The 15,949-nt window shown below is 41.0% G+C and overlaps 1 protein-coding gene across 1 annotated transcript; it reads right to left on the bottom strand.

Moving 5' to 3' along the window:
- Positions 1-9,768: 9,768 nt before the first annotated feature.
- Positions 9,769-10,701, bottom strand: LOC134494749 (mas-related G-protein coupled receptor member H-like). Its single transcript, XM_063299995.1, has one exon. The coding sequence runs from the start codon at positions 10,699-10,701 to the stop codon at positions 9,769-9,771; it is 933 nt and encodes a 310-aa protein (XP_063156065.1).
- Between the last annotated feature and the right edge of the window lie 5,248 nt (positions 10,702-15,949).

Below are 15,949 nucleotides of genomic sequence, written 5' to 3'. Positions count from 1 at the left end.
TCCCTCCTTTATACCTTCTATTCCTAACTCTTTTTCTAAGATACTTGAAGACCTGTCAACAGTGCAACACTTTGGATTTGATTCCAAAAGAGTCCTCTGGAGCACAACAAATGGAAAATGATGCATTATCTGCAATCCTTGAACGGAAATGTGCCTTATTTTGGGACTGTGTCGCCAGGGAAAGATGCAGCTGCTTTGCTGAATTCTATACAGGTAAGAAGTAAGGACTTTCTCATACTCCAAAACAACTTTTGCAAATCAAATCTGAAGTGTTGCGCAGTCACAGTATGCATACCCACAGACCCATAGAAAGACTGAGGCCAGGTGTGCACAATATGCATTTCCAGGTGCAGTACAACCATAACAATTGCATCTATACAACCCTTATTCTATACTCTCTTCCCCCCAGATCAGTATCTTTGGTGTGGAGACTGCCAACTTGACACATGCTGCCAATGAAGGCTGCAGAGATGTGCAGAGCAGGGCACAAATTTTCTTTTCCAAATTTTAAGAACCCATTGGAGTTCTAATGCAAATATTTTTTCTATAGCGTACTTACGGCTCCTGGTAAAAAGTCCAGAGACCACTGTAACGCTCGATACTGTATGTTCCGTTACCTGAGGAAGTCGTAACAGCAAGGTATGATTAAATCAATAACCCTTGGCAGACAAAATCCCAGTGTGTTTTAGAAACCTTTTCCATATTTCCCTGTGTATTGGGGTTGGTGTGTGTGTGTGTGTGTGTGTGTGTTCGTGTGGGTGGGTGCTTCATTTGTATTCATATGAAAGAAGCTTTACATGGAAAGAATCACTAATATTTTTTTTCTGGCTGCCCCAGATCCCAATCAGACAATCATCACCCCCTGTGGTGCCCTCTATGCTTTCTGCCCCATTGGTGTTTCATAACACACACACACACACAGAAACAATTTTTAAAGGAAAGCTATGCTTTGAAGCCTTGCTTCATCTTTTTTCACCAAAATGCATCAGGCCCTCGTTTTTCTTAAATTTGGGGAAATGTTGGTGCCCCTTCCACCGAGTAGGTGTGACCCTTCTTAGCTTTCCACATCAGAGTACATGTGGAGGTACAGTAAGTCTTCTTCCTCATAGTATGAAAAATGACACCCCACCCACTTCTGAAGATATTAAGGGTAGCGTCTTTGGTGCTCTCTGAGATGTTTCATTACCCAACTAGGTAACATCATCAGTCAGCACTGATGATGTTACCTAGTTGGGTAATGAAATGTCTGCAAGCAAACAAACAACCAAGCTCAGAGAGCACCCAGGACTCCACAGCCCTCTTGAAGAAAATATAGGTTGAGTTTATCCCATCTGTCCCTCAAAAGGACAAGTCTGGAAGATGTTGCCTAGAGGAAGAGGCAGGTATCTTCCTGGTGCACCAACTTTTTGGTAGTCTTACATTCCCCATGAGAGTTATTTCATAAGTGAGTAATTCCCTCAGCAGCCATTTTGTGACTGTATCATAGTATGTTCTCAAATTGCCAATGCAGCCATCACCCTCCCACCCGCTCAAAAAAATTGTAGGGATCCATCTTCAGGTGCTAGGGACTGGATATTGAATTAAGCTCCTTAGGCATTTTGAAACACCTTAGCTTTTCTTTATCAGAAGAACCCCCAGAGACAGGAATATAGCATATAACATAACTCACATGCTGTTCCTACCTGCTGAAGAATTAAATTGTCCCTCCATTCTGCAAAAAAAAAAAGACTCGGTAAACTAAAGGGTAATATAGGTATCAAAAGAAAGAACACTGGACTGTTCTTCTGATTGTCAGAACTGTTTGAAGGAGGAATGTTCTTGGGGAATTGTTGGTGCCCCTTCCACCCACGAAGTAGGTGTGACCCTTCTTAGCTTTCCACATCAGAGTACATGTGGAGGTACAGTAAGTCTTCTTCCTCATAGTATGAAAAATGACACCCCACCCACTTCTGAAGATATTAAGGGTAGAGTCTTTGGTGCTCTCTGAGATGTTTCATTACCCAACTAGGTAACATCATCAGTCAGCACTGATAATGTTACCTAGTTGGGTAATGAACTGTCTGCAAGCAAACAACCAAGCTCAGAGAGCACCCAGGCCTCCACAGTTCAGCCCGGAGTTACATATGTTCTCTTCTACTGGATACTAAGGGTGTTGGTCACATACCTCTGCTTGAATTGACCCTTTCAGGAAAGAAGCAAAGATGCAGTTGCTGTATATCTTCTACACTTGGAGGTGAGAAATTAAATCATCTTCTCTGCAGGATGTTGAGGCTACACTCTTTGGAGCAAGACCACAAGAAATTACTGATACTTGAATGTCTCCCTCGTTAGCAGGACTCCAAACATGTGAGCGACCACAGTCCGAAAATGCTTATGGCACTAAGTGCCTGGAAGTGGTGGTATTTCCGTCGTCAATATCAGATAGTGAGCGGGTGCTATGCTTTAATAAAGATAAAGAGGCACATGGAAGGAAAGTGACATTTTGCAGATAAAATTATTTCATCTTTCATCTTGCTACATTTCCCTTCTAAGAGGTCAAAACCAGCATTTTTCTTCAACTTTTTAGATAAAAGCCCACAAAAAGGCAATGTCTGCTGTGCATCAAGCTCTGGTCCCGGTGCCTAGCTGGAAACTTCCATGGATTTATTTGAAAAATGTATAGGGCCACCCATGTTAGTGCTAAGGAGCTAACAATCAGAAATAGAAATAATATTTTGTTGTTTATTCATTTAGTCACTTCTGACTCTTCGTGACTCATGGACCAGCCCACGCCAGAGCTTCCTGTTGGTCATCAACACCCCCAGCTCCCCCAGGGACGAGTCCGTCACCTCTAGAATTTCTTCCATCCATCTTGCCCTTGGTCGGCCCCTCTTTCTTTTCCCTTCCACTCTCCCTAGCATCATCATCTTCTCCAGGGTGTCCTGTCTTCTCATTATGTGGCCAAAGTATTTCAGTTTTGCCTTTAATATCATTCCCTCAAGTGAGCAGTCTGGCTTTATTTCCTGGAGGATGGACTGGTTTGATCTTCTTGCAGTCCAAGGCACTCTCAGGATTTTCCTCCAACACCACAGTTCCAAAGCATCGATCTTCCTTCTCTCAGCCTTCCTTATGGTCCAGCTCTCACAGCCATATGTTACTACAGGGAACATCATTGCTTTAACTATGCGGACCTTTGTATTCAGTGGGATGTCTCTGCTCTTAACTATTTTATCAAGTTTGGTCATTGCTCTTCTCCCAAGGATTAAGCGTCTTCTGATTTCCTGACTGCAGTCAGCATCCGCAGTAATCTTCGCACCTAGAAATACAAAGTCTTTCACTGCTTCTACATTTTCTCCCTCTATTTGCCAGTTATCAATCAAGCCGGTTGCCATAACCTTGGTTTTTTTGAGGTTTAGCTGCAAGCCAGCTTTTGCACTTTCTTCTTTCACCTTCATCATAAGGCTCCTCAGTTCCTCTTTGCTTTCAGCCATCAAAGTGGTATCATCTGCATATCTGAAATTGTTAATGTTTCTTCCAGCGATTTTAACTCCAGCCTTGGATTCCTCAGGGCCAGCATGTCGCATGATGTGTTCTGCATCCAAGCTGAATAGGTAGGGTGAGAGTATACAGCCCTGCCGTACTCCTTTCCCAATCTTAAACCAGTTTTTCTCCCATTTCAATTTTGTCATTTCTAATGTTCCTGGGGTGCAAAACTGTTTGGTAGATGCCCCGTCTCGATCCATTCAGGCAACCCCCACCACAGGCTACTATATTACAACCTCACAACTTTGATCAGTCTATGAGGGGGAACCAAACAGAGATTTTAGCAGCAGGCAGACAAGCAGAGGACCTATTTACAAGAGTCAGAGCTTAGCAGCAACAAGACCCGTATGACAGGGCCAGGATGGATGACCTCCAGAGGGGCCTCCAAGACACTGCCTCACCATTCAATGTGGAGGCAGGAATCCTCTGGCATAGCGGGCGATTATACATTCCCCCCTCATCGAGGGAAGAAGTACTGAGACTTTGCCATGACCATCAAACGGCAGGCCACGGAGGTGTTTTCAAAACTCTCCATAGAGCACTGAGAGACTACTTGTGGCCCAGGATGACAGCAGACATAAAGGGCTACGTGTCTTCTTGTCATACCTGTAGGTGAGCCAAGCCTCTCCCAGGGAAGCCCACAGGACTCTTGCCACCCCTAACCACCCCGAGTCAGCCTTGGGATACAATCTCCATGGATTTCATCACTGATTTACCCCCGATCCAGGGGCTGACTTCCATACAAGTGGTGGTGGACTTTTTCACAAAAATGGCGCATTTTATTCCATGCAAGGGCCTTCCATCTGCGCAAGCCACAGTGCAGTTGTTTATGGACCATGTTTTTAGGTATAGAGGCATGATAAATCACTTGGTGAGTGACAGAGGTCCTCAGTTCACTTCCAGGTTCTGGAGGGCCCTTTTCCAGTCATTAAGGGTCCAGATCCACCTATCATCATCACATCATCTGGCTAGTAATGGGCAACCTGAGAAAATTAACTAATGGTTACAGCAGTATCTCAGGTGTTACACCACTTATCAGCAAGACAATTGGCCAGCCCTGCTCCCCATGGCAGAATTTACTTATAACAACTCTGTGCAATCCTCTACCAAGTTGTCTCCTTTCCAAGCACTCTACAGGGTTAACCCTCAGGTGTTGTCCACCTCCTCCCAGCAGGGAACTGTTCCAGCAGTGGCTGATTTTCTTAAAGAGCAACAAGCCGCACAGGAGTTGTTAAAGGAGCAGCTGAACAGGGCAAAGAGTGCTTACAAGAAAGCTGCAGATGCTCACAGACAAGAGGGGCCAGTGATTGCGGTAGGAGACAAAGTGTGGCTCTCTACCAAGTTTTTGACCTCTACCAGGCCCTCCAAGAAGTTGGACTCTAACTCTGTGGGCCCTTTTACTGTGGTACAGCAGATAAATCCAGTGGCTTATCGCTTAAAGCTGCCAGCATCCATGAAAATCCATCCAGTCTTTCACAGAGCCTTGCTAGCCAAGGACCCTCCCCCAAGTGCCTTACGATCGCAACTGCCCCCCCCACCTCCAGTAATTGTGGAGGGGGAGGAGGAATACGAAGTTGAGGACATTCTGGACTCTAGGAGGAGGGGAAGGGGCATCCAATATTTAATACACTGGAAAGGGTACCCTGAGGAAGAGCGCATGTGGGAGAATGCCAGAGATGTGCATGCACCAATGCTGGTTCATCGATTCCATCAGCTTTTCCCTCACAAACCCAAGCCTCACACTCTACCAGAGATTCCTCACTTGGCTGAGCAAGCAGGGGAATCCCAAGCAGAGGAGTTCGTAAGTTTGCAGCCTCCACCCCTGCCTGAAGCCTTGAGACCAGAAACAGAGGAGGAGGGAGAGCCGCAGCCCTCCACCTCGGGTGTGTATTTCCCAGGGGGGAGGGGGGAAGAACCTTCTAATTATCTAGCTATTTTCCAGCAGCAGCCACCTGGGCCAGAAGCATTATCAGATCTGGAGAGCAGCACTGATTCGTCCTTGGAGGAGTTTTCCTTTGAAAAATTTCCATTGTTGCCCAGTTCCCATGGGAGCTTGGAGGGAGAGATGGACTCTCATCAAGCCTCTGGAAGGGAGGGGGCTGAAATGGAATGTGAATCTGGAGGGGAGGGCGATGTCATGAGCGCTGATGGCGAGCAGGAGGGGGCCTCTACCCAGGGGGGAAAATGCAAGCGTAGTACTGAGGAGTTGAGCAGCCATTCAAAGAGACACAGATCAGACCCACTTTAACTTTTGGGGTTTATCTGTCTGGGTTTTCTCACACTTCTTCAGTTTGGTAGGATTTTCTGTCTAATGTAGCAGTAATAAACACTAGAGACCTATTCCTTGTCTCGGCGTGGTTCCTGACTGTTAGGACAGTAAGACTCTTCAGCTTTGGATAAACATTTGTAGAGGGGCAATGATGTGTATATGAAATCATGGTTGAAGTGTAGAGTGAGAACTCTGTCTCTCTCTCACACACACTAATACCTGTAATCCTCCAGTGAAGCTGATTGGATTTAGGACAGACAAAAGATGCTTCGCACATCGTGCATATATTTAAGATTTAGACTTTGTACCACAAAGTGTCATGATGGCCACTAAGGTGGAGGAGTTTAAAACTGGAGATGATCAGTTCCTAGAGGACAGGTCTACCACGGACTATCACTGGCGAAGGATCAGTGCTACCTATATTTTGTGGGCCTTGTGCCTCCAGCTATGAGTAAGGGAAGAGCCTGTTGCTATCTCCTTCTTCTGAGTGCACAAGAGATATCTACCTATACAAATAAATGCTGGACAAAAACAGTCCTTTGATTCATTTGGAGGTGCAGTGGGGAAACTGTGGACCTCAAGGTATTGAAAACATTGGCAGCCATGCTGATGAAGTTGTGGTTCAGTTCTACTTTCAGCAGCCCCGATTCTCTGCCCTAAAGTGACAGTAAATAAATCAGTGGGTTGATGCTTCTACTTAGAGAAGTACAACCATAGGATTTTGGGGAATAAAGGCTAATGCGAAGGAGATTTTAGTTATGTGTCTTCTGTAACTGGATGTAAGCTCTAATAATCTTGACTAAAAATATAAATGCATTTGAAAATCAGACAAATAAATAGCTGATATGGAAATCAATGTTGCAATCCCTAGGAGCAAATGTTTGGGACTATTAAGCCCTCTGAAATTTATTCTTCCATCAATTCCACTTTGAGTTAATTCTTTCTTTCATTCCATCTCTTCCACTTTCTTTCTGGTTTTCCTTTGTTACTTTTGTAATCCACCCACCCACCCACCCAGGCTATGTAGCCCTTGGGATATTTTATTTATTTATTTATTTATTCAATTTTTATTGCTGCCCACCTCAAACCAGTGACTCTGGACGGCTGTGATTCTAAAAAGTCCTTCATAGCACAATGAGGAACAAATGTTTTACTTGTCTGCAATCCTTGAAAACAGTGGTGCCTTCAAGTGGGACTGAGGTCACTAGAAAAGATGCATGTGCTTTAAAATGTTGCAACCAGGTGCTCGGTTTCGACTTTTGTGTAGTCAAAGCCACCTTTGTGAATCCAATCTGAACTTCTGGATCTCTTCAGTCCAAATTAAAACCTTAAGCATTGTACTGAACTATGGTCATCTTAAACTTGGTTTGTTTTGAACTTGGCTGATTATTCTCTTGATTGGGATATTGGGGATATTCAGTTTTTTTGGATAATTTATGGTTTAATGTATTATGTAAAGCCAGAAAATGGGTTAATTTACTAACCAAGTTAAACCAAGTTAAATTGGTTGTGCAGACACAGCCAGGAAGGAATGAAAAGAGAAATAAACTTGTCTGAGAGGGACAGCACTTCATATCTAAAAAGGCTTCTGGGAAGCCAACTAGTGCTAGCCAACTCTAAACTAACCAACAGCTAACTGATGGCATGTTTTGCCACCCTTATTGTTCCAAGATAGTCCTTAATACAGTCTCTTACCTGTGCTTGGTCAGGCTCCAGTGGTGCTCTTAGCATCTCTTGAGCCTCTTCATCTCCTGAACCTCCTCTAAAAAACATTGGGATCCTCTGGGATCCTCATGCACAGAGTCAGCATAGGTATAATATAGTCCAAGACCACTGTCTTTTGCAGTTCCAAGCAGTGACTAAACCTCAGCTGAACCATGCAACTGAGCTTTAGGATCTGCTCCAAGCTTCCTGGACTTCCAGTGAGGATTCATGGCAAACTAGATTCCCTGAAGGAGCAGGGACAGCATTGAAGCGGAGATGCGTGGCCAGATGGCAAATTCTGGCTGGCGAACTCTCTGGGAAAAGGAGAGATTTGTGAGATCACCCACATGTATTCCAGATAGCTGCTGCTCATGTGTAGGTTGCAGGAACTGAGATTTCTGTGGTTGACTTGTGAGTTGAGTGGCTGGGAGTCAAGGGATTTCAATCAAGCTCACAGCCATAATGTAGCCTATATGGACATAAGGTTTGCCAAGCCTGATTTCTTAATCACTTTCAGATATTACTTCTTAACTGCTTTTCAACTATTAGGAACCTTTGGAGTGACAAGTCTTATAGAACTCACTGGATGAGTTTCCTTCAATCCTCAGTGAAAGGAGTTTTAAATACAAGTTTAATGAGTTTAATTTTTTTTTGATAAACAGTAAAAGAGTGATTAGAATGATGATTTTGGAAAGTTATAAATGGACTAAGGGTCCAGATGAATTTGAAATAAGATTTTGAAATTAATTATAAGAATCCTTTCTGTGGGAAAATGCTGTTGTTCTGAATTCTTTAAAAAAACATAATAGGGTGAGACTTTGAAGGCTGGACACTAGAGGGAACCAGAAGGAACTAAAGATGACAATTTAAAGAGAAGAACATTTAAATTTGACTTATTAATACAGAATGGAGCAAGATACTTTAAAATTAGACATATTGAAATATATTTGTGATCAACGGACTGAGAAGTTAATTTTAAGAGTGTCTACTATTGCACTATGCCATTTCCCCAGAAAGCTAAGAAATGGTGATTTGTATTTTTTCCCCTGTTATATCTGCAAAAATACATTGTTTTTACATTATTGATGATATTGCAGATTGGAAGACTCTAAATTAGAAAATTGGAGGACAGTATTGCTCCTGGTCCTGGTGGCACAAGCTAATTGGGACGAAATGCTGGAATGGTAGGTATTGGGCTGAATTGGAGAAGAGAAATTGGACAAGTGCTGACAAAATGATTAGCTACCTCAACAAAGCCAATGCACTATATTCCAAAGATTTCTTTTTAAAACCAACTTGTCAAAGTCATAGACCTGAAGAACTTTTATAAATTATAAATAATATGATGGAGAAAACATACCCATGTAAGCTTTGGTGATCTTCAGATTCTCTTCCATTCCTTCCTTAGCTAAAAACCATTTTAAGTAGTTCTTTCTTATGTCACTACTCAGCAAGGAATGTTCACAGATACATTACCATTTTAAAACTTTATTTTAAATTTAATTGGGCTGTAGGACACTATTGTGTTGTCTTCTGAGAAAATAATTATGTTGCACAAGATCCTTCACACTTGAGCTTATTTGGTTTTAGCAGTTTCTCCTGATTATCTATCAATTGTTCAAGGCCCCATTGAATTTTTATGTTACCTCTTAAGATGCCAGCCATGAGTTTATTTTATTTTATTTTATTTATTTATTTATTTATTTTTCAAATTTCTATCGCCACCCATCTCCCTCAAAAGGAGATGGAATTGCTGGTCCTCCCTCATATCTACAACTGATTGTAGAACAGAGAAAAGAATATGATGGCTATTTAAAGCCATAATGTAGTTCAAACCACTGAATGATAATTCAACAGATTTCTGTGATGAGAGTAAGGAAAAAAAGAAGTCAAACACATTTTACAATGATTTCAATTTTTAGCAGTGATCTGTGGACAGAGTGAAAAACACGAGAAAAAGTCCAATATATTTTAGCATAAAGCAGTTAGAAATCTGTCACTACTTCTCTTCTATATTGTGTGCTAAAAGACCATCTGAAGCAGCTCTCCATTCTTCCTTTAGTAGGAAGGACTGTTCAGAGATAAATTCTAATTTAATTATTTATTTTTTAAATTTAAGTTCTCCTTCCTTCCTTCCTTCCTTCCTTCCTTCCTTCCTTCCTTCCTTCCTTCCTTCCTTCTTCCTTCCTTCCTTCCTTCCTTCCTTCCTTCCTTCCTTCCTTCCTTCCTTCCTTCCTTCCTTCCTTTCATGACTGGACATGAGCCTGGATTTCTTATCCCTTCCTACTCTCTTCATCCTCCTTGAAAATTTTCTGGAAGATGACCTTCAGGCTCTGCCTAGATTGACTATTTTTCCTGCTCCCTACCAGAAAATAGATCACTGGGTTTATACTACTGTTTATGCAAGCAAACAAAATGGTAAAACAGTACGAAGGTGTCACATATCCAAAAAAGTTCATCAGTTCTGCAAGAGTCAATGGAAAGGCCAATATAAGGAAGCAGAAGAGTGATAGTAAAATTATTGTGAGAAGCTTTCTACGCTTCTGCTGTTTTGGTTTAAGGCAGACTTTGACTAACAGGATCAGACTGGAGAGAGTCATGAGAGGCAGGCAAAACAGAGTATTTATGAAAAAAGAGAGAGCTTCACGAGAAATGTTAACCCCTCTAGTAACAACGAAAATTATCTTAATTCCAAAGGGGAGGAAGGCAAAGACCCATATGAAGGCACACAGTACGGTGGACAAGCATGGGGGCCGATGGCACCGATGCCAGATTGGAAACAGTGTGGCCACGCATCTGTCAATGCTGATAGTGGTCAAAAGAAATTGACTGGTGCAATATACAAACATGAAAAGATTAAAAAGAATAATTACATAATTTTCTAAAGTAATCAGTGGTAAGAAAATACATATGCATTGGAGGTCCAGGACCACGAGAACCCCAAAGTCAGCCACCGCCAAATTGAGGATGTAGACAGTGAAAGGATTCCTCTTAATTTTGAAGCCTAGGAGCCAAAGGACAATTCCATTTCCCATGACTCCAAAAATGCTTATAATGATGCTTAGGGTATAGATAGTATCTTCCAGAGTCCAATAACCACTATAAACCACTATTGCCTCAGAGTCAGTGTTATTGTAGTCATAATTTTCAGCTTGAGCATTTAATGTTGCAATATCTGGCAGACCAGCTTGAATTGGATAATTCATTTTGACATATGCTTTGTTCCTTTTGCTTCTTATAAGTCAGTTCTTCTGATTTTTTTGCTTCTATCATGCGTGTGTGTGTTTGTTTGTATTTCCATTGTTTCCTGTCTTTCTGTCAAGCCAGAGCTCACAATTTATTATTCTCATGTACGGAATTGTTGTCAATTCTTGATAGAGTCAATGAAGATCAAATGCCAGATCATGGTCTCTTTCCCATTTTCCAAAATAGACACATGGAATGTAAGAAATTTCAAACGATCCCCTTATCATACATGCTTCTGTTCATATTCTTGGACTTTAGCCATAAATGATCTTCTGCAAATGGACAAAAATTTGAAATTTATCTTAAGAACTAATGAAATCCCTGACATCTCCAAAATCAAAGCAGTTGTGTCTTACCTATTCCTTTATGAAGAAGCAAGATCTGTGCAGTACCAAAATAGGAAATAAAAATTCACAATGATCAAAACCTAACTCTAAGTATATTTCTCTGTATCTACAAGGAATTACCACATTACTTTAAAATGATCGGTTTAGGGGTTTGTTAAAGCTAACTCACGACTTAGCTGAGTCACCAAGAAAAATAAAATACACAACATAATTGTGTGGTAATACATAGTAGTATTAATACACAATATAGCTATTAGCAGCTTTGATACCACACCCCAGCTTCAAACTCTAAGTCCTACATTTCCATGTAACCCCACATAAATATATAGATACAGGTTCACCTCAAATTGAGCAGAGCTGTAGAATGGAGAAGCCATCTGAGTTTTTTAATCTCTCTGTCTGGATGTCTGTTAGTGTGCCTCCGCATGTATTACGTTACCTTAGAGTTGGCTACCACAGCTCCTGGTCAGGCCTGTACCCAGAGAAAACAATGAAAAACACCTACTTTCAGGGTGTCTGATAAAAGCAGTTTCAGAGGCTGTTTCTGCCACACTTCTGGCAAGCTTCTGTCTTATCACAGAGAAAACTTTCAGTAGGGCTTCGCATTGAAACTTGGGATATGCTCTTATCAGAAGATTCTGCAAGGGTGGTTTGCAGCACGTGTGCACACACACACACACACACAGACACACACACATAAAGACAGCTTTCTAGCATTCTCCTATGAAAGCTGGTCTTCAGGAGCAGCTGATGAAATCGTAGAAATGCCTGATGCATCCTTCTGATACCAGTTATTTGAAAGAAAACTCTACAGTCCTAGGGTTACCAGATATCTGAACAGGCAAAGAATGATATGGACAATTGGAAAGGAGGACAAATGGGGGGGAAAGGAGGACACACTCTTTAACTTTCTTGGCATTAGTGACAAAAATATAGCAAAAGTCTGAAAAATTTCTTTTAAAAATGTACTTAAGCATATAAGTATATGAAATAAGCCTTTGTTGTTTATTCGTTTAGTTGCTTCCGACTCTTCGTGACTTCATGGACCAGCCCACACCAGAGCTTCCTGTCGGTCGTCAACACCCCCAGCTCTCCCAGAGACGAGTCCGTCACCTCTAGAATATCATCCATCCACCTTGCCCTTGGTCGGCCCCTCTTCCTTTTGCCCTCCACTCTCCCTAGCATCAGCATCTTCTCCAGGGTGTCCTGGCTTCTCATTATGTGGCCAAAGTATTTCAGTTTTGCCTTTAATATCATTCTCTCAAATGAGCAGTCTGGCTTGATTTCCTGGAGGATGGACTGGTTTAATCTTCTTGCAGTCCAAGGCACTCTCAGAATTTTCCTCCAACACCACAGTTCAAAAGCATCTATCTTCCTTCTCTCAGCTTTCCTTATGGCCCAGCTCTCGCAGCTATGTTACTACGGGGAACATCATTGCTTTAACTATGTGGACCTTTGTTGCCAGTGTGATGTCTCTGCTCTTCACTATTTTATCGAGATTTGTCATTGCTCTTCTCCCAAGGATTAAGCGTCTTCTGATTTCCTGACTGCAGTCAGCATCTGCGGTAATCTTCGCACCTAGAAATACAAAGTCTTTCACTGCCTCTACATTTTCTCCCTCTATTTGCCAGTTATCAATCAAGCTGGTTGCCATAATCTTGGTTTTTTTGAGGTTTAGCTGCAAGCCAGCTTTTGCACTTTCTTCTTTCACCTTCATCATAAGGCTCCTCAGTTCCTCTTTGCTTTCAGCCATCAAAGTGGTATCATCTGCATATCTGAGATTGTTAATCTTTCTTCCAGCAATTTTAACTCCAGCCTTGGATTCCTCAAGCCCAGCTTGTCACATGATGTGTTCTGCATACAAGTTGAATAGGTAGGGTGAGAGTATACAGCCCTGCCGTACTCCTTTCCCAATCTTAAACCAGTCCGTTGTTCCGTGGTCTGTTCTTACTGTTGCTACTTGGTCGTTATACAGATTCTTCAGGAGGCAGACAAGATGACTTGGTATCCCCATACCACTAAGAACTTGCCACAATTTGTTATGGTCCACACAGTCAAAGGCTTTAGAATAGTCAATCAAACAGAAATAGATGTTTTTCTGAAACTCCCTGGCTTTTTCCATTATCCAGCGGATATTGGCAATTTGGTCCCTAGTTCCTCTGCCTTTTCTAAACCCAGCTTGTACATCTGGCAATTCTCGCTCCATGAACTGCTGAAGTCTACCTTGCAGGATTTTGAGCATTACCTTACTGGCGTGTGAAATGAGTGCCACTGTTCGATAGTTTGAACACTCTTTGGTGTTTCCCTTTTTTGGTATGGGGATATAAGTTGATTTTTTCCAATCTGATGGCCATTCTTGTGTTTTCCAAATTTGCTGGCTATAACATGCATTACCTTGACAGCATCATCTTGGAAGAGAAATAAGCCTATAAGTATATAATTAAGCATCAGAAAGAGTGTTTTTCCATTGCAATATTTTTCCAACAAATCTTTATTTTCAAGAACATATGCTAGTGATAATATAGAATGGACATGCTTTCTAAATTTCACCATAAAAATGTATGACAAGTCAAGTGATCTACAGACTCCAGTGATTATAGAATTGAAAGGGCTGGCTTGAAGCTGATTGCTAGAGTCAGGAAATAAATAAACCTAGGCTGTTGAGTCTGCAGGCAAGGTCACAATACATGAAAGTTTTAATGACTACTGTTTTGAAAAAAGAAAAACCTAAGGCACTCAAAAAGCCAGACAATATTTGATTTTAAGACTATGCCTGCTAGACGGAGGACATGAGGACAAAAAGGAGGATATGTCCTCCTTTTTCCAGACATCTGGTAACCCTATGCAGGCCTAGCATCTAAATGTGATCTGATTAATATGCAGGATCAAGAAATATATGGTAGGTCTAATTAATAAAGAATGGGGCAAAAAAGTTTGATAGACATTTCTGAACAATCCTCAAATTTATTTGATATGATAGATGGATGAGGTGTCAATGAAGTTACAGAAGAAGAACAAGCCATACCAGATAAGTCTGAAACCAGTTGGAATCTGGATTTAAATCTGACAAGTTATGAGAAGGATATGGAGAAAGATGTACTGGATATACAAATGAAACTGGTTGATGCTTCATTGCTTAAGGGAGATGTACAATTACTAAATCAGAAAAGTGATTTGGATAATTTTCTCTTATTGGATGTACAAAAGAAGTCTGTTTAAGTTTTGAAGGATCTTCTGAGAAGTGACAAAAGAAAAGGAGAAAGCTTGCATGCTGGATGTACAAAAGTGGTCTGTTAAAGCTTTGAAAAATTCTTGGGACAAAAAAAAAGATGAACAGAAATCCAGCTCTGGGACTTAATACAGGGAAGGAATACCGGGTTGGCTTATTTGACCAAGGTTAAAATAGATAATTAGTTATATCTGGTATCCTGTACTGGACTTCTGTTGATAAGGAATGAACAATGAGGCTTTTGGATTTTATTTTTAGCTAAGAGATGAGTTATGGGGTGAAGAGAGTACATGTTGTATTAAGAGATGGTGATAAGCTACTAAAATCTATGTTGCTGGGATCCACTTCTCCCCCTTTTTTCCTTCTTCTTTTTTCTTTTTCTTTATTTATTTGTTTCTCGAATTTATACTACCACCCATCTCCTCCCACAGAGGGACTCTGAGTGGTTTACAGTAAATTAGTCAGTTAAATATTAAAAACAGTGACAATAATAAAACATCATATAATACAATATAAAAATGAAAATAAAAAAGGAAGAGACATTTTTATATGTTTTGTAGTCTGCATCAGTTTTTATTCTTTCTGTTTGTAAGCTTTAATAAAATTATTTGAAGAAAAAGAAATATACAGTATGTCTTTACATCCCAATATGAGTGGCTTCAGTTTCAATTCATTATGATCAAAGATCAGGCAAAACTGAATGGACTTGAAGTATGGAATGGAATTCAGTCCTCCCCTTTCGTGTTCTGGCCATCTTCTTTGACACATGATTCTAAGACAATTTCCATTTCCATCAATTCCGTATAAATTTATTCCATATAAATGTTCTTGGCCTTTATTCCATATAAATTGTATTCTATTGTGTACCACAATGTCAATTTGTCGTGCGATTTGGGATCAAAATGTAACCACTTATCTATTAATAAGGAAAGATGCCTAGTGGCTTTCAAAGCAGGAAGCCACAGTCTCAGTTTAATATACCTGGACCCTAAAACCTGCCAAGACTGCAAGAATATGTCCATTTGCTGTCCAAAGAGGGTCAAAGTCAAGACTGATTGTACAAAGTCTAATTCCAAATATATAGCATTTGAACTAAGGTTGACCTTTCACCGCTCTCTACCCTGTGCTACTGAAGGAGCTCCAGGCATAAGCATCTATTCCTAACCATGATGAAGTCATAATGATGAAACATGCATTGCGATGTCATGATGTCAGCTCTGTCCTTTTGTCCTGCTGTCACAAAATGCAGTTATGTAAGGGATGGCATTTGCAACATCCTGATCCACGTCTCCTCATTCAACTCCCTCTGCAGAAGCCTGTGGAGAAAAGGGCACTATATACAAAACAGTGGTGTCTTCTCCTTGGTTACACAGCTGATTCTTTGTACAAAGAAATGATTTTGAGTCAATGGATACTGGCAAGAATTGAGTGACCAGACAACGGAGAAGTAACTTTTTGACCCCCTCTTTAGGAGGATCCCTTTTGTGTAAAGCTTGAAAGTTTGCAGAGTTGATAGGCAAAAAAATTCTTGCTGTCTAATGTCTGGGAACCTGTGGTTCACATCGTGAGGGTTAGACAGAATTTAATTTGTACTTGTGAAAGCTATCCGGATAATAAAAACTCAAAAGGGAA

This window comes from Candoia aspera, chromosome 3 (assembly GCF_035149785.1).
Source record: "Candoia aspera isolate rCanAsp1 chromosome 3, rCanAsp1.hap2, whole genome shotgun sequence".
Lineage (NCBI taxonomy): Eukaryota > Metazoa > Chordata > Lepidosauria > Squamata > Boidae > Candoia > Candoia aspera.
The sequence above is the reverse complement of the archived record's forward strand: the minus strand, read 5'-3'. Positions and strand labels throughout refer to the sequence as shown.